Source organism: Suillus subalutaceus (genome assembly GCF_016647625.1).
Source record: "Suillus subalutaceus strain FC151 chromosome Unknown DFJ58scaffold_14, whole genome shotgun sequence".
NCBI classification, from domain to species: domain Eukaryota; kingdom Fungi; phylum Basidiomycota; class Agaricomycetes; order Boletales; family Suillaceae; genus Suillus; species Suillus subalutaceus.
Window position 1 is genome coordinate 48,602 of NW_024540263.1, and position 18,063 is coordinate 66,664.

At 47.9% G+C, this 18,063-nt stretch overlaps 7 protein-coding genes across 7 annotated transcripts; 3 read left to right on the top strand and 4 right to left on the bottom strand.

Annotated features, from left to right (window-relative positions):
- Window positions 1–333: 333 nt before the first annotated feature.
- Window positions 334–1,254, bottom strand: DFJ58DRAFT_627243 (uncharacterized protein; the record flags this gene model as incomplete). Its single annotated transcript, XM_041381134.1, has 2 exons — window positions 334–600; window positions 658–1,254. Coding segments are annotated over 2 exons (864 nt in total), but the record flags the coding sequence as incomplete, so codon positions are not given.
- A 788-nt stretch (window positions 1,255–2,042) lies between these two features.
- Window positions 2,043–5,055, bottom strand: DFJ58DRAFT_723498 (uncharacterized protein; the record flags this gene model as incomplete). The annotated part of the gene is made up of 6 exons (XM_041385011.1): window positions 2,043–2,383; window positions 2,433–2,553; window positions 2,605–2,955; window positions 3,014–4,201; window positions 4,253–4,543; window positions 4,591–5,055. The coding sequence occupies 6 exons, from the start codon at window positions 5,053–5,055 to the stop codon at window positions 2,043–2,045; spliced, it is 2,757 nt and encodes a 918-aa protein (XP_041248246.1).
- An 85-nt stretch (window positions 5,056–5,140) lies between these two features.
- Window positions 5,141–5,681, top strand: DFJ58DRAFT_723499 (uncharacterized protein; the record flags this gene model as incomplete). Its single annotated transcript, XM_041385012.1, has 2 exons — window positions 5,141–5,287; window positions 5,340–5,681. The coding sequence occupies 2 exons, from the start codon at window positions 5,141–5,143 to the stop codon at window positions 5,679–5,681; spliced, it is 489 nt and encodes a 162-aa protein (XP_041248247.1).
- Window positions 5,682–6,328: 647 nt separating this feature from the next.
- On the top strand, window positions 6,329–7,849 carry DFJ58DRAFT_723500 (uncharacterized protein; the record flags this gene model as incomplete). Its single annotated transcript, XM_041385013.1, has 5 exons — window positions 6,329–6,373; window positions 6,427–6,777; window positions 6,827–7,169; window positions 7,224–7,459; window positions 7,520–7,849. The coding sequence occupies 5 exons, from the start codon at window positions 6,329–6,331 to the stop codon at window positions 7,847–7,849; spliced, it is 1,305 nt and encodes a 434-aa protein (XP_041248248.1).
- Window positions 7,850–8,099: 250 nt separating this feature from the next.
- Window positions 8,100–9,682, bottom strand: DFJ58DRAFT_697988 (major facilitator superfamily domain-containing protein; the record flags this gene model as incomplete). The annotated part of the gene is made up of 2 exons (XM_041383515.1): window positions 8,100–9,288; window positions 9,346–9,682. The coding sequence occupies 2 exons, from the start codon at window positions 9,680–9,682 to the stop codon at window positions 8,165–8,167; spliced, it is 1,461 nt and encodes a 486-aa protein (XP_041248249.1). The 3' UTR covers window positions 8,100–8,164.
- Window positions 9,683–9,925: 243 nt separating this feature from the next.
- DFJ58DRAFT_767120 (Prefoldin) lies at window positions 9,926–10,792 on the bottom strand. The gene is made up of 5 exons (XM_041388844.1): window positions 10,714–10,792; window positions 10,487–10,653; window positions 10,344–10,434; window positions 10,239–10,292; window positions 9,926–10,179 (listed from the first exon to the last, which is right to left on the bottom strand). Exons 1-5 carry the CDS (start codon window positions 10,744–10,746, stop codon window positions 10,156–10,158), a joined length of 369 nt encoding a protein of 122 aa, XP_041248250.1. The 5' UTR covers window positions 10,747–10,792; the 3' UTR covers window positions 9,926–10,155.
- Window positions 10,793–10,907: 115 nt separating this feature from the next.
- On the top strand, window positions 10,908–16,774 carry DFJ58DRAFT_714219 (Calreticulin family-domain-containing protein; the record flags this gene model as incomplete). The annotated part of the gene is made up of 20 exons (XM_041383996.1): window positions 10,908–11,094; window positions 11,142–11,340; window positions 11,390–11,528; window positions 11,581–11,790; window positions 11,853–12,019; window positions 12,072–12,546; window positions 12,595–12,857; window positions 12,909–13,346; window positions 13,393–13,606; window positions 13,659–13,746; window positions 13,803–13,921; window positions 13,970–14,228; window positions 14,280–14,432; window positions 14,797–14,867; window positions 14,954–15,364; window positions 15,422–15,540; window positions 15,591–15,741; window positions 15,813–16,172; window positions 16,226–16,609; window positions 16,661–16,774. 20 exons carry the CDS (start codon window positions 10,908–10,910, stop codon window positions 16,772–16,774), a joined length of 4,521 nt encoding a protein of 1,506 aa, XP_041248251.1.
- Window positions 16,775–18,063: the final 1,289 nt, after the last annotated feature.

Here is an 18,063-nt window from a genome sequence, read left to right on the forward strand (position 1 = left end):
GCGGAAAATGGCGCTGGGGTACTAGGTACAACAAGAAAATAGAACAAAATGGTCATGATGAAAGTGTAGTGAGCAGTGAAAGATATACGTCTACAGGGAGCCAAGTTCCATCCCCCTCACCAAGACCTAGACATTTGAATCATCACTACTCAGTCCAGAGGAAGACTCGGTTCCAGGTGTTGCTAGTTCCGAGGAGGAAACAGTCTCGTCGCTTGTGTCGGAGACGTATGCAGAGCTGATTGAAGATTTGGCGTTCTCTTGGTTGTCCACCTGGACATGTCCAGAGGATAATGCCCTCCTGATCGAGGGCCTGGTATTCTCATCTGTGGTAGGATTGTCCACACGACGACGTTTCGTACCAGAGAATTGGCGACAGTACCAATCACAGTAGCGGGCGTGGGCAGTTTCATAAACGGCAACTGACATGGAGGAACTGTCAAGCTCCCAATTGAATGTAAGTGCACTGGGAGTGAGGAGATGCCTATGATTTACGCTGGGTTCGATTAAGTCAAGGGTGCTGCTCATCGTGGCTTTCACGAGATCCAAGCCATGGTTCAATGCGTCAGTCACATTGTCCATGTCAATATTCGGAAAAAGTGTCTGCAAAGATACTACTTGTCAGCATAAATATTCTTATCATTGCAACATTAGACTCACGCCGTGCGCCGTGGGAGGAGCAGCCAAGTCAATCCGCTGATCCCCAGACTTCACCCACACAAAATAATCGACAGACTCAATATCAATCCACTCATGCCCCATTGCTATTACTGGCCCAAATAACTTGTCGGAAGTGCGTTCAGGTGCGAACTCACTGTAAGTCCGCACCGATCCCTCTTCACGTGTCTGATTCCAAGTAACGGAGTTTGCTGCGGGGGAGGCATATTTCTTCCTTTCTTTGACCAAGATCATAAGAATGAGGAGGAGCTCTTCGTGCGATAGAAGAGTATCCTCCATTTTCGTCATGATGGCAACCCGAGACTGAGTGAATCCAGATTCGGCCATCCAGAGAAGTTGCGTCTCAGCGGCTGTCGTGGTTGTGGGTTTCATGGTCACCTGCATGTCGGGTATAGTGAAGAGGTGTTCGGAGTACATCCGACTATTGGTTAAGACGGAGGTCTTCAAGAGGGTTCGGTTGTACTGAATGCTGTGAAGAGCATGTGAGATCGTGAACGACATCTCAGATGTTGTTTCTTCATGGACAGGGAGCGGAGAGTATATGATGAGAATCATCCTGTGAGGAAAATATGACATCCTACAACAACATCGACATAAGAAAAATGTTTGACTGAATTTATATATGACGTACTTTGTGTGATAGTTAGAAAATGTGAGAGCGTCCATGTGCTCCAAAACACGGGCATGATTTTCGGCAGAGACATTGATAAAGCATACAGGTTCCACCCATACCTGCCGAAGAGCATCTACGAGTTGCTTGTGGCACCCATCTAGTAGCGAACTATGAGAAACAATAATATTTAGTTGACCAGCACCCTTACCTGGGTTTGCAGCGATAACATGTGTGATACCCAAAACCTGATCATGCACGACTGCAGTGTCGGCTTCGGACTTGGCGGTTGCTACAGTTTCAGTCTCTGGCACCACTGCTGGGGTGTTTGATGATTTACCTATAAATATGTAAAGTAAGCAATCTATGCTGAGATTAAGTGATCCGTCAGCATACAAGTCACATCTGCAGAACGCGGGGTCTCTGTCTTAGGGCCACGTCGTTTTGATCTGTTGGAGATCCATGAAGATGTCGTGGATAACACTGGCATCCCTGGAGTCGTTGGTTCGTTTTTCGTATCGGATCCGGGTTTTTTGCCTCTGGAGTTACGAGCTGTATAGTAGTATGCATCTCCTCCAAAGTCTCCAAAGACCGCAGCCATTAAAAGACTTCAAGGAACAAAGAAACTGTAACTGACGTGTCAGCCTACATGGTTTGGGTGCTATGCCGCAGCGACTCTCACGATGGGCTAAAAACAAGGGCCAATGAAAAAAACCACCATTCTAGTGAATACCCCTATCTGTCTAATGCTAAGAGCTTATCTACTAGTCACATGAAGCGCAAAGAAAAGCTCCTTATTCCAGAATTTATTCAGGTAAAACTCTGTGGCATGGTTAATGCTGCTTTGCATCGTCAGTCGCGGATCGGCTTTTGGACCAAAACGCGGGATGAGATGGACGGGTGCCACAATCTGAGTTATTGGGATGACATCGCCAATCCGGTCATTATTCGCTCGTCGAGCACGCCTGAGAATATACATACCCGTAGAATCGTTGAGAGTCACAACATCCAAACGTTCAACATATGCAAGATATGATTCGGAATATGAGAGTGTCGTGATGGGACGAAAAATCAAGCAAAGGTGAGCAACAAAGTGTCCTGCGTTTGTCAACATCAGTAGCGTGACGGTATAGACATAAAAACATACCATCCAGTCCACTTTTTGGCCACTTGTGCGTGTTGCCTGAACTAACGATGACAGAGTCATATCGGCCGTATGGCCAGGCACTGGAGGGTGGTTGAGCATGTAGCGTTTGCGCGGGCTCAAGCTGTGCAGGGTCGTGAAAAGATTTTGATTGTGTCCGTATCTTGCACCATACTTGAATGCGTTCAAAGGGGAGGGGGCAGCCAGGGTGGGCATGGCGCCTCCCACCAACAGCGAAGTGATCAACATGCGCATCAACCTGGTCAAGATAATCGGAGACTGCGGGACGGAGGTCAGGAAGAGAGAAGTTTTCAGCAGCCTTATCCACTGTCATTTTCGTGTGCGTGGGGTCATAGCTGAGATGGTAAGCGTTAATTGAGGTGGAGAATGTTCGATAGGGACGGGGAGCTTGAGGATGAACACCATTAATGAGGTCGCGCGCGCAAGCAAAGTAGTCCTTGACAAAATGCTGGACAAGACCACCCTCGTTGTCTTCGTCCCTTTCGTGGTCCTCCTGTGCACGCATCTGGAGTGCGAGGTCAAAACGCTCCACCTTATCACGACGATCGAGGGTGGCGACACACTTGCGCGTCGTAGTCGTGATTGTTCCCTGCCCTCGCTGGCTCCTTCACAACCTTGATGTGCGCATGTTCAGTGGGGTCTGCAGACCACTGCATGACAGCGCCGTGTGAACAAATACTGGGCACTACCCCCTGCAGCAGCTCGAGCTTTGGAATCGCCCATGGCTTATCCCCACCCCCTTTCCCCCGCCGAGCAGCAGCGTCAACGATAGACTGTTTGAACCGATGAAAGACTTTAAGACAGCGGTCTAAATCTACCACTTGCTTGTCGGTGAAATGCGGGGCTTGAGCGAGGTATCTAAACTCCATGAGGGCCCGAATAGCAGATATGAAGTCAGCAGGGGCAGCACCAGCAATCACGCCAACGATATACCGTTGAACGTTGCGATGGTCTCGCCCGGTGGCTTGCTTCAAAGCGGAGATTCCCTCCTTGAATGCACGGTAACCAGTGCACACCTGGAGGAGCGCAAAACGAAAATCAATTTCCTGCGAGCCAACCACTGTTGTGCACCAGAGACGATCATGGTCCCAGAACATTTTATGGAGATGGTGAAGTAGTTCTGGAGTGAGGAAGGAGGAAGGATTTGCGGTAAGCCAATTCCTCCAGAATGGCAAGTCAACACCGTTTAGATTGTAGCGTTTGCATGCCTCGAAGAACGGGATGAGATCGGAAGGTGAGATAGATGTTATAATCGCTGCAATGTTGGCAAGGGTTGATGATCCATCACGAGGAGGGTGTCGGATTGGGTCTCCAAAGTCTTCACGGGTAGCCATAGTGACAGGCGATGAGTTCATAGTGGTGCATGCAATTACAAGTTCCTCCGGAGTATCTGCGACATAAGCAACGAGGGGGGTGAAGCAATACCTGCTAAAACCCCGTGGATCACTCATCATAACGCCAAGACGGGCAGCCTGCTTCAATGGCTCAACAACGAGGTCGATACATTGGTGAAGTAAACGGTCTGCGAGAACCCCATGCATGCGCTTGTTCCTGTGCAAGAACTTTGCAACAGGAAGCAAAGCAAGTGGGATATATGCATGTAAGGAGCCTTTGGCACGCACTCCAGGATCAATATTGGCGAGACTAACAAGAAGTGGATGCGCGTAACGGTTGCCAGCGATGTTGCTGACCTTGGTCTTGTCCGAGGAGAGGACTACACCAAGGAGGGATGCACCTTCAGGTAGGTCTTTCTGTGGTCTTGTTAGTTATACAGAACGAGGAATCAAGACACGAGACCTTACCTGAAGGTTCCAAGCATGATCGCCTGTCATGAAACCATGATAAACTCGAACCGCACGTTCGGCAGACTTGTAAACCTTGCATGGGATGAAATCAAAGCTGGCGGCCAACAGTGGGTGACTGAGAAGTGACTGCAAGCACTCGATTGCGTCCCGATAAAATATTTGAAGGGTTTTTGTCGTTGGAAACTCGGTAGTGATTTTTTGATACTTCCATTGAGGGGGAGCTGGGAGCAATTCAACACGTCCTCGGAGTTCTCGCGAAGAGCGAAATGACAACGGGAGTGTTTTGGTCTGAACATAAGTTTAGACGAAGAAATTTAGAGGATAGATGAACTCACAAATTCAAGATTGAGGTACTCGTCGATTTCGGCCATGCTAAGATCGGACCGAAGAATATACGATGCCATCTCCCAGTCCGGTTTGCTAGCGAAAGGAAAGTATTGGTTTTGCTCCCTCTCTGCAGCATATTCATCCTCGTTGAATTGGTCCATGAAAGTCTTCCCAACACCCCACGTCTTGCCTGCACCGTCATAAAACTCCACTTCTTCACCGTAATCTGCCTGCGAGCCTGAAGACTCATACTCCGCTCCAGTGTCTGCATCAACTCCATGGTCCATATACTCCGGGTCAAAGGTCGGGTCCGTGTCGTTGTGGAGAGGAAATTGAGGACTTGGAGCTTGTGCTGGTCTTAAGATGCGAACTAGGTTACCATCCCACTTGTAACAGTGAGAAGAAGGCTGATTCAGGTGTTGCAGAAAGCGTCCCTCATTCTTAAAACGCTTGCTGCAGGAGGGGCAGCGCATATCGAAGGTGCGAAGTAAGTCATTGAACTCATTTGGATTCAATATTGTCCCGGCAATTTCCGGGACGACGCAAACTGTAACTACAATGTCGAAGTGTCGTTCAAGCTATGCCTCACCATCTCAATCATCTCAATCCCCGTATTCGCTATGTCGAGGCCAACAAATCTCAGATTCTGTAACTCCTTCCGACATCTCAGATGATACATCTGACTCCTCGGAAGTGTATAATATGGTGAGTTATGGGCTGGATTCTAACACTTGCCTTGAATCAGTTTTATCTACAGTACATACGCCGCTACCCAAATGAACCATTTGACGCTTACATGGACTCAATGCCGGAGACTTCAGAGGAAGCATCTTACCTGCTCGAGATGGCACGAGCTGATCTCGAAGTTCGACGTCTCGAGAAGGACCTTGCTGAGCGGCTTCTTCATCAATTTCGCATGCGCAAACACCACCTACGACTTCGAGCGAAGAGGGCAAAGAGAAATTTTGGAGATGCGGAAGCTAATGTAGGGCGCACACGCGCTCTCGTGGTGAGGTGCGGGTTTGTCTGCTCAGAGCGGTCACTTTGGTCTCCTCGTCCAAAATCCACCATCAAGTCATGTAAGCGAATTCGTTCTTAAAATCGGTATGCAGTCGCTGATGAGTACAGCTGATTAGAATATCTGTCTGTTGGATGTTGCATTGTGACCATAGCCTTGTACTGTGTACATGATTGTCAATACATATACGCATTGCACATTTTATATTTTAGCTATCTGTTGAAGTACTTTATTAAATGAATATAAGTTGTCACGCTGTGAAATGCATTCTCCGAGATCTCGTGTTTTGATGAAGACCAGCAAGATATTGATATTAATCTATAATTTACATCACATTTTATCGCCTGACCCTGTGCACTGTGCGAGACTGTGCCGCACTGTCACTCTGTGCGCTCTGTGCGCTGTACCACTGTGGGGCTGTGCTAGTTGTGTCGCTGTGGGAATCTTGTATCCAAAACCGGTAGTTTGCTGATGCATGTGGCAGCATGCGCTCATTTATTTATAGGATGTAGCTTGAATGATAGGATTGGATAGCTGTAAGGTGGTAGTACATATGCGAACATGTTTCTTTGGCTTTCGACTATTTGATATGTTGACGTCTTTGTTTGTTGTTTGTAGAACCATATTACCTTGAATGTAGCGCTTCGTAAACTTTGTTTCATGCCTTTTACTATTATGGACACTGAGTACTGATTATTGATTGATCGATTGTTCTGCACTTGACCACCATGTCCTCTCGCCAAAATGCACCGTCTAGACGCAGGATTGTACGGGTGAGTAATTTGGGATCTATCTCTTAGTACACTGACTCACAGCAACATGATAGGATGTCCCTATTGTTCGACAAGCAGGACTGAATATCGCAGGGCATTCATCGACAGATCAACTCGGGTGTACGTCAGAGACACCAGAGTCAATGGACACACCGGAATTACCCCCTCACATCCATTATCACCCCATTTTCTCGCACGACGGCTACAGCTCGATGCCGCCTAACTACCAGGATGATGTGCCTTTACCAAGGGAATTGCACCTCACCAGGACAGCACCCCACGCTTCGGGGCCTGACCGAGTCCATCAAATGTTTGAACCGTCTCGGTTTCGTATGGTATATACATACATGCCTCTTCGCGGTGCAGAGAAATCCCGCCAAGAATACACTGATGGTGTCGTTTATGTAGGCCCTACATTTTTGTACTTTGAGTTGTCACTAACCATACCTTTAGAGAGATGTTACGACAGGGATACAAAAAACGACTGCTCGACGATTCCACCTCCCTCCGCTTAGACCCCCGAGAGAGTCACTCGCTACAAATTTGGAGATCACACCAATTGCTACTACTAGTACTAGCACCCCTCGATCCTCTGTATCAGCCCGTACGGTGCGCGAGCATGCCCCTGCCACAGTACCTGTGGTCGACAAAGCGCAGTCGAAAATTATTGTCAAGGACGCGAAGGAATATGTGATCACTGAAACATTGAATACATGCGGATTTCACGATTCCTCCAGTCGCTTAACCGTAGTACGTACCGCGCTCAGCAGTGCATGTTTGTCTGTCATCACGGAAGGTGAGTACTGTCATTAATACAAGATCGATAGTACTAGAACTACTTAACGGCTAGATCACTCGATTGAACTATGGATCAACGAAAACTTATCTATGTTGTACAAGACCGTTATCACGCCCATGTCAACGATACTAAATCGATTCAAGCACTGCGCACAGGACCTCGTTGGCAATCTTTACAGGCTTCAAATGTCAATTTGGACAGACCCTGCAGTCCAGGCGAATCACAATAAGTCGACTGTTGATTTCTTCATCAGCAACAATAGCCTTAACTACATATTTGGTGATCCGGTGAGAGTACATACCATTTCACAGTTTCTATCATTCAGAGGATGACGAGACGATTGTCAGCTTGAAGATGGTAGAGAGGTCCGGTACCCGTTCGAGCACGAAGGGATAATCCAGATCGCAGACCGTGCCGCCTTTTGTGATGGCTATGACAAGTTTATCTACTCAGACAGTAGCCTTGACAACATCATGGCGATGTCTGCAACGGCTGCATGTTGCAGCTTGCAGGAGTTTGCCACTGGTGTATTCAAGCAAATTGATTTCACTTACGCTAGTTTTCACGCCATATATACGAAACTCATCAATTTCATTCGTGTTAACATTAGGAGCAATCCAGCGTTGTTAGCTAGATGGAATAGATTGTTTCAACTTCTTCGCGCGGGAGCTCGTTGATTGCTAGATTATCTTGATGTGGCTACATAGTTATCTAGACATGATAATCTTAATCTAAACGGCTTATCTTGGAAATTTTGTCAGAACTGAGATACACATATACTTCCACCAATCGCATGAGTTCGCTAGTGAAGTCGTAAGCGTTCGTAAATGTTCGTAACGCGCGTAAGTTAAGCGTTCATTTCGTCGTTTTGCAGATGAAGCTACTTACTAACGACTGCCGTAAATTTGTAGTTAATTGCGTTATATTGGTAGGGCTCTATAGACTCGGACCTGGAGTGCAAAGTACCAGAAAATGTGCTTTCCCTGGGCACATCATCCGTTCTTCGTCTTCAGCTTGTTCCACAACGTTGTAAATAGAATAACTCCAATACCAACCATAACAATCTCCAATATTACAAAGTTCATCATCCCAACTGAAACGCCCGAACCACCCCAGATTGTGCCGGTCACGCGACCAGTGAAATTACTACATTGGATCACGATCGAAGTGCGTCCGTTCCAGTAGGGCGGGAGCTGCTTGCTGAGGAGACTAAGGGTAATTGCAGTTGCGATATTAAACCCGAGCGCCACGGTGCACCAACATGCAAACAGTGAGCTGTAATTGACTGTGTCGGTGTAAAGGATGGAAAGAAAAGTGGTAAGCCCTGCAAGGCCGACAGTCGTCCCGAAAGCGAGGAGTTTGCGATCTTGTATCCGACGCGCAGCTAGGATGTTGGCGAGGAGGAAGGGGAAGCATATTATTCCACCAAGGGCAATAAAATTTCCTGCATCAAACGGAGACCAGCGGAGGTTCGCAGTGGCAGCTCCAAATACAGGCAAGTTGGCTTCCCAGGAGCCTAAGATAAAGAAGCAGACCATCGAGAACCAGCACATGCATATAATGACACCCCACTGGGACAGTGTGATCAGCGAGAGTTGTGCTCTGAATGATTCGTCAATGGGCAAGGGAAGGCTTGTGGCAGGTGCTGATGAATAGTTCGGACAATGCTCTATCTCGAGACCTTTCGCTACGGGGAGAGACAACTCCATCATGGTCATAGGTGGTGGTTGAGGGATGTCCTCAAAATATTGTGTGACCAAGACCCAGAAGCCAGCATAGATTCCAGCCATGATCCACCCCGGACTTGTATAACCGTTGAAGATTGAGTTCGAGAACCCGATCTTATACAACAATCCACCAAGGAATGGACCAAGGCTCAGGCCCAAACCTTGGCAGACGACCTGCCAGCCAGCGAGGGTCGTCCTTCGTCTGATTCCAATAATTCGAGGGTCCGTACAGTACCGCTTGCAGTACATGAACATAGTAAATGATACACCGGTAAGGCACCGGCCAATCAGAATCAGGTATAAGAAGTTGGCCCGATACGCAACAGCGTAAGCGACGTGGCCTATAATGGCAAAGCAGCAACTGATATGAAGAGGCATTTTGTACAACCCTGTGACAGGACGAGGTTTTAAAAAGCATCCAGCGCGAGGAATAGACCTGAATGTACCTTTATCGCACTGCGTCAAAGGAATCAAAGAAAGCACAGCGAAGCCGGTTGGTATGCCGATGACAACACCAGAGAAAGTAGCATTTCCTCCCAAGTACTCTGCATATTCGTTTGCTGATGAAACGATGATGAAAATGATACCTATATGGGCCGGAGCAGACCATGTGAGTGACCTTTGCAACGTCCTATGCAGATGTCTTACTTGAAGAAGGAAATTCATTACCAGCATGATGACCAGGGACGCCATGCTTGGAAGCTTGAATTCTTCGTTATCATCGTTTGTTTCCTGATGAGACGAGAACGGGTTGATTGTAGTTAGTAAATCCCTGAGGGCCATGTCATGAACAAACTAGTCGAGAGGACCAAGACAACGAGCCGGATCAACGCGAAAAATACGCCATAAGTCCTTGTATAATCACTAATATCACCGCAAGCCCTTGCGACAGTATGATGATTGGTAGGTGATACGTGGCACGGAGTTAAGCCACAATACTGGGTTGCTTTGTGCCCAAGCTTGGCAGCAGACCGCTCCGGCCTCCAGCTGTGGTGGGAATAACAAGGGACGATTGAATATAGAAAACCTGAATATAAATGGACATTGAGGGATGAAACTGACTTCCTTCGTCTATGCTCCGCCTAGGGGAAACCAAGGCGGGAAGGAATTCGGACTGTGACTTCCGGTGGTGCCGATACATAAAATGCGACTGTCGAACACTCAGGTACTTGCAGGACTCATATCATGCGTTACGTTGTACAGTCGGATCCGTTGATATTACAGTAGTGGATGCTGGATAACTGTTACATGAGGTCTCATTGCTTCGGGCTATGGTGGAACTGAATACAAAATAACAAGTGAACCCCGATGTGATGGCTAAGCAAATAATGAGACGTACAATGTCGCGCAGCTGAGATTGTGCATCGTTAAATTGCTTTTCGAGATATTTTGCCTGACACATAATAGGTTGGGTTCATCCTTGCATGCCAACTGAGCGATTTACCTTCTTATTCAAGTTATTGATGTCATCTGTCAGCTCCTTCTCCTGGGTTTTGAATTCTTGCTCCATCGTTTTCCGGGGAACCATCATAAACCTTTAACGACGAGTTGAACATTGGTCCCGTTGTAGAACCCATCTAAACGCACATTTTACCAACGCCCTTGTACAAGTTGACATCTCCTTCGATGCTTTGGATCTCATCAATGGTAAGCTGGAGAATTCTCCGCTCTCGATCTTTTGAGGCAGATTGCTGTCTAGAAATATTAAGAGCACGCTGTGACTGGACGGCGGTCTGTTGAATCTGGACCAAGATCTGCCAAATGACCAGTCAAGTAATCTGACAGTACACGAGGAATATTGATCATATACACACCTTTCGTAGCGTGTCGTCCGGTAGGGTAGACATTGTGGTAGTGATAGTGCGAGCTCAGCTATGCTCCATGACCATCAAGCCTCATCTCAAGTAAGGAAGTTTATTAGAGCTGGACCGGAGTTCCAAATTTATTCTCACTTGAACGCGTCCGTTGAACCTCGACCCCGTCTAGGTATTAAAATCAGTCCTCTACCATGGCTTCCTTCGAGGATTATGATGAATTCGGCAACTATATTGGCGCGGACTTGGGCTCGGATGAAGAGGAGGAAGAAGTTCTGCAGCAGGACTTTCGCCAGGTACCCCAACAGCAGCCCGCAACATTGGAAGGATTCGATGACGAGCCTATGTCGCCTGCGGAGGGTGCACTGATGGAGATTGATGGTCTGTGATGAAGCATATTCTCTGTATGTATCTCATGGAACTTCCAGAGCCCGTCCATAATGCTGTTATTCTGCATGAGGACAAGCAATACTATCCATCAGCAGAGGATGTTTATGGCCCAGACGTAGAGACTCTCGTCCAGGAAGAAGATGCTCAGCCACTTTCGGAGCCAATCGTTGCTCCTATCAAAGTGCGAAAATGGACGGTGGAGGAGAAGGACATGCCACAAACGCGCTTTGACAAGGGGTACGCACTTCTTGAGGATTTACGCGACTTACACTCAACAGAGATGTAGTTTTTTGCTGAATATGATGTCCTTCCCGGAGATGATTCGCAATGTCGCTGTAGTGGGCCACTTGCACCACGGAAAAACCGCGCTCATGGATATGCTAGTTTTCGAGACACATAAACTCGCATGGGATGCGGATAAACCGGTTTGTGAGTTGAGTTCTCTAGGTTGCAACGGCTTATGTTTCGTTCACCTAGACAAGATATACGGATACTCATGTTTTGTCCCGAGAGCGAGAAATCTCTATCAAGTCTTCGCCAATGTCTCTCATCCTGTCTACGACAAGCGGCAAGTCACATCTGGTGCACCTTATTGATACTCCGGGACATGTGAATTTTGTCGACGAAGTTGCTTCTGCAATACGTCTTGTTGATGGAATTCTGTTGGTTGTAGATGTTGTCGAAGGGGTCAGCAGCTCTATTCGCGCTACGCGTGATAATGAATTAACGAATTGAACGGCTGAAAACAGATGATGGTCAATACCGAAGCAATCATTCGACATGCCCTGCAAGAGGGCGTCAAAATCACCCTTGTTGTGAACAAAATCGACAGGCTTATCCTAGAATTACGTATCAAGCCTGCAGACGCCTACTACAAAATCAAGCATACAATTGAAGAAATCAACACTTTTATCAGGTTTATACCTATCCTATGTTATTAATCCTCGTTGACTCAGAAGTCTCCACAGTGGGATTGATCCAGATCCGGAACTACGACTCAGTCCTGAAAATGGAAATGTTGTGTTCGCCAGCACCGACATGAGTTGGTGCTTCACTCTTCGTTCCTTTGCCCAAATGTATGCGGACACGTTTGGTTCCCTCGACGTTGCAGCATTCGCCGACCGCCTTTGGGGCGATATATACTTTAACGCAGAGACACGGAAGTTCACCAGGAAAGCTGCGGACCCCGAGCAATCCCGCACATTCGTGCACTTCATTCTTGATCCCTTGTATAAGCTCTATAGTCATGTGCTGAGCGAGGATACGGAAGACCTGAAAAGTACCCTTGCATCGCTGAACATATCTCTAAAGCCAGTCATGTACAAGATGGATGTAAGGCCTCTGCTGAAGGCTATTTTGGACCAGTTCTTTGGACCTGCCACTGGACTAGTTGACATGATTGCGGAGCATATTCCGTCACCTTTACAAGCAGCAACCAGCAAGGTATGGGTTTTCCGGTACTTTTGATTAGTTGAATTGAGTCTGGTATAGGTCGAGCGGACGTACACTGGCCCACAAACTTCTGATATCGCTGCAGCAATGAAAGCTTGCGATACTGATGCGCCCGTAATGGTCCAGATCACGAAGTTGTATCATACAACAGATGCCCAGTCATTTAGGGCCTTCGGTCGCGTCATGAGTGGTACCCTTAGGAAGGGCACACCGATCAAAGTACTTGGTGAGGGGTACTCACCAGAAGACGAGGAGGACATGGCGAGGGCTACTGTAGAAGACATATGGATAGGCGAAGCTCGGTAAGCTCCTTGTATTCGATCACTCCAAGTGAATAAGCCATTTCCTCTTAGATACTTTATTCCGGCAGACGAGGTTCCCGCAGGCAACCTCGTTCTTATTGCAGGAGTCGACGCGTCCATTTCCAAGACCGCCACTCTCGCTGACCCATCCATTGATGATGATCTCTACATTTTCCGGCCCATTAAGCACATGACAGAGTCCGTGCTTAAAATTGCCATTGAACCGATAGCGCCGTCTGAGCTACCCAAGATGTTGTCTGGCTTGCGAAGCATCAACAAGAGCTACCCTCTCGCTGCTACGAAGGTCGAGGAAAGCGGTGAACATGTGCTCATCGGTACAGGCGAATTGTATCTGGACTGTGTCATGCATGACCTTCGGAGGCTATTTGCTGAGATCGAGATCAAGGTGTCGGATCCAGTCACCAAGTTCTGTGAAACTGTATTGGAGACGAGTGCACTGAAGTGCTATGCGGATACGCCAAATAAGAAGTAGGCATCGGTATACATGACTTATTTCCTCTCTAATGGACTATAGGAACAAACTCACCATGATCGCGGAGCCTTTGGAAAGAGGTATTGCTGAAGACATTGAACGGGGGAGGGTCAACATACGGATGACCCCGAAGGAACGTGGTACATTCTTCCAGGATAAATACCAATGGGATTTATTGGCGTCAAGGTCAATATGGGCGTTTGGTCCCGATGATAGCGGGCCGAACATTTTGCTCGATGATACCTTGCCTTCTCAGGTCAGGTCTGCTGACCTCCCACTGCTTCATTTTGTTCATTGTTGGAATGCAGGTTGATAAAAAAATACTTGGAAGTGTGAAGGAGCATATCAAGCAAGGCTTCCAGTGGGGAGCTCGCGAGGGTCCTTTGTGCGATGAACGTACGTATTAATTGTGGCATGACTTCGCCATACTCTCACAATACTTATTGCGACAGCTATGCGCAATGTGAAGTTCCGGATACTGGATGCAAGTCTAGCTCAAGAGCCAATCTTCCGTGGTGGTGGACAGATTGTCCCTACTGCACGCCGTGTGTGCTACTCATCATTTTTGATGGTAAGGTTCCTATCATTTGTGCCGCTGCGGTTATTAATGGGTTGATAGGCCACGCCACGCCTCATGGAGCCGATTTACTACGTTGAAGTGCAGGCGCCAGCTGACTGTATATCAGCTGTATACACTGTTCTAGCCCGACGCCGGGGGCATGTTACGCAAGACATACCCAAGGCCGGCTCGCCGTTATATACGGTCAAAGCCTTAATTCCTGTGATAGACGCAAATGGGTTCGAGGCTGACCTTCGAACTGCCACACAAGGTCAGGCGTTCTGCTTGCAAGTATTCGATCACTGGTCGATAGTTCCTGGTAAGTGCATACACGTTCCCCTATCAAAGCAGCTATATTAATTGCGTATAGGTGATCCCACCGACACGAGCATCAAACTTCGGCCACTAGAACCTGCATCAGGACAAGCATTAGCTCGGGATCTTGTGTTGAAGACGCGGCGGCGCAAGGGCCTGGGTGATCAGATTGCCGTGTCCAAGTACTTGGACGATGAGTTTGTGGTGAGTGCTACTTGATATGGCACTGAAACCTACGTTTGCTAATGAATGAACATAGTTGGCGCTGTCTGCGTCTGGGCACGCTGATTTACTTGGGTAGTGTACCTGTGTTGCGTATGTATGTAACGTAGCTAATATCGATCTTGTCATTTGAGTGAAAATGAAAATGAACTACGGCAGACGCGAGTTAAACGCGAGTAGTGGAAGGTCAAGGAATGTGTTGGGCGTGGGAGAGTATACGTGGCAGGAGTTAGCCGGGAAGGATAAGAGCTTGCTGGTGGTTTGTGCTTGGCCACACTTCATACCGTCATCGCTCGTTTTCGATTTTCTTCTGTCTCTGGTCCTTCGTATTATTAAAATGCGAAGCGTAGCGCTTTCCGTCATCCTCGTTGCAGTCGCTGCAAGCGCGTCAGCGTCAGAGGACTCAAAACCTGTATTCAAGGTTCGTTCATATTTCTTGCATACGTGTCCATGACGCGATACATGCAACCCCCTACTCTGAACTCATTACTGACCCTTCATCTGTAGGCAACAGAGATCAAAGCTCCTTTCATTGAGCAGTTTACTGCTGACTATTCTGAACGTTGGACGCCTTCGGAGGCAACCAAGAAGACACCAGTCGGCGGTGAGATATTCTCCTACGTCGGCAAATGGGAGGTCGAGGAACCCGAGACACCCCTCATCGAGGGCGAGAAGGGCCTCGTTGCCAAATCCAAGGCCGCTCACCACGCTATCTCTGCACCATTCACCGCCCCTGTCGACTTCAAGGACCAACCCCTTGTCGTTCAGTATGAGGTCAAGTACCAGAAAGGTGGCAACTGTGGTGGTGGTTACATCAAACTTCTTGAGGATGGCTTCCAGACCAGCGGGAAGGAATTCTCAGATACCACCCCTTGGGTTGTGATGTTCGGACCGGATAACACTTGCCCTGGCACTAAGGTGAAACATTCATTGTGCGATTGTCACATTTCTCTGACAATGTTTTCTGTGATATAGGTGCACTTCATCTTCCGCCACAAGAACCCGGTTACCGGTGAATTCGAGGAGAAGCACCTTTCCGTCCCTCCAAAGCCCACCTTTGGCAAGAACACTAACCTTTACACCCTCATTGTCAAGTAAATTTCATTTCCAATCTTCGCCGACCGAAACTCATGTGTGTATCCAGCCCTGACAACACATATGATGTACTTTTCAACAAAGAAAGTCAGCGCACAGGCAGCCTCCTTGAGGACTTCACTCCTCCTGTCAACCCTGCGAAGGAGATTGACGACCCGAAGATAAGAAGCCTGAAGACTGGGTTAACGAGAAGAGAATCAGTGATCCCGACGCTGTGAAGGTACGCTTACCCCTTGTAAAGTTAAGCTAAGGCGTTTATATTGCTGCGCAGCCTGCAGACTGGGATGAGACTGAGCCGTACGAGATCCCTGATGAGGATGCAGTGAAACCTGAGGGCTGGTTGGATGATGCACCCGCGAGTATTCCTGACCCGGATGCCGAGAAGCCCGAAGAGTGGGACGATGAGGAAGATGGTGACTTCATCCCGCCCACGATCCCCAACCCGGCTTGTGATGAGGCTCCTGGATGCGGTGAATGGAAACGCCCCTACAAGGCCAACCCTGCATACAAGGGCAAGTGGTATGCGCCTATGATTGATAACCCTGCCTACATCGGCGAGTGGGCTCCGCGCAAGATCCCCAACCCTGACTTCTTTGAGGATCTAGAGCCAGTCAAGCACCTAAACAATATTGTTCGTGTTTTCTGCTTCATTCCTCTCGTATTAGCCTTAACTGATACGTTCAGGGTGGTGTTGGTATCGAACTTTGGACCATGACTGAGGATATTCTGTTCAACAACATCTACGTCGGGCACTCTGTTGACGACGCAATGTCTCTGGCTGCGGAGACTTACGACGTCAAGAAGTCCATCGAGGCGGCTCTCTCTGCTCAGAAGGATGTCAATGATGAAGGCGATTACTACATCCCCCCCTTCTTGGAGGATCCTATCTCCCATATCCGTGGTAAAATTGCTCAGTTCCTTGACGCTGTTCGGGAGGACCCCTTATTAGCCATCCAAACCCATCCGGAGACAGGTGTTGGTCTCGCTGGTGTCATCTTCACTCTTTTCGGCATGCTTGGTCTTCTATTTGGTCTCGTTGGCTCGCAGCAAAAGAAACCTGTTGCCAAGGTTTGCACTACATCTTCCCAGGATTCCCTTACTGAATTTTATCATCACCAGGCAAAGAAGACAGACACCTCTACCCCCGATGACAAACAAAAGACTGACAGCACAACCGTTGCACCTGCAGGAGGCGAGAAGAAGGACACAGGCTCTGTCAAGAAACGCAAGTAGATGCGATGCGATCGTTCTTTGCGTGAGCGAAGCTTTCCTGATACGGGGGGGGCCGCAAGGATATGCGAGCCCTAGCGCTACTACTATAATTTACCAGTATTGATTTTGTTCATCGTTTGCCTGCTCGGGCTCGGGGAAGTAAAATGTATGGACTGCCATATTATTGTAAAATGGTTCCTCGTTATCCATTTCAGCATTCATCGGGACCAAATGTCACAATACGTGGTATCTGAGTATCAAAACAGTAAGATTCTATCTAGTTGAGACGATCTGCTGCGTATCATCACAATCAGAAAATTGCCCAGTGCAAAATACAAAGTACCGGTGGAGCGGAACGTGTCCTCGGTAGTCCATTTCAAGATGATCCGATCATGTGTGTTTGTGTACGTTTATTTACCAAAAGGTTTGGATCCTAACAGTCGCAAGCAACCGTTAACTTAATGTGCGTGGTGTTTACGATTGTTATTCTTCTTTGACCCAAAAGTGTCAACTGGCAGTCAGCCCGGACTCCCGGAGAACGGGTTGACTTTGATTAATATTGTTTTATTTTCTAGATTTCCAGCGCCTCATTTGAGCCGCTTCATGCAGAGAGTCTGAACCACGGTCTGATCAATGGATGTCATCAGCTTCATTGAAAGCAGATTATCGGACGTATCTGCCCTCCGCGTTCCTGCCATTCCGGAGGTGTTTCATGGGACGAATATTTCCTGTGACAGTCGCGCGATCGATTTCTGTCTTCGACAAGAACTTCTTCGAATTTCGGAAGGGGATCATGAATCATCCGTCATATAGACTTGTCTTTGCCTATCGGCTGTTTGTTTTCTCTTAACTGCCGTTCTGTTCATCATGTGGTCAGGGTCATGTACTTGCTTGTTTGCAACTCGAACTTCCACCTGCTAACAACACAACTTCAATGCGTCTTTAATATTGCAGTCTTCACGCTGCGTGCCGTATGTGGGGAGTCCCTTGTGCCGCTGCTATACGGCATCTATCTTGCTTCCCAGAGGACCAAAGCCATGGCTCTGGTCACGAGTCAGCACATAGACGCGCGCTTACCACCTACTGCCATGTGGATACAGAACGATGAAGGCGCGCTTATCGCCGGTTCGGTCTGGATTAATCATCCTCGATGAACACAAATTGGAATCAACAAAAATCATCCTGGCAATCAAACGTTCCCGTTTGTCATCTCTCTCCGTGTCTGCTGCTATACCCCACATACACAACTGTCAACCCCGCGTTAATATAACAGAACATATGTAATATCTCTGTATTCTTACTATCCGCCA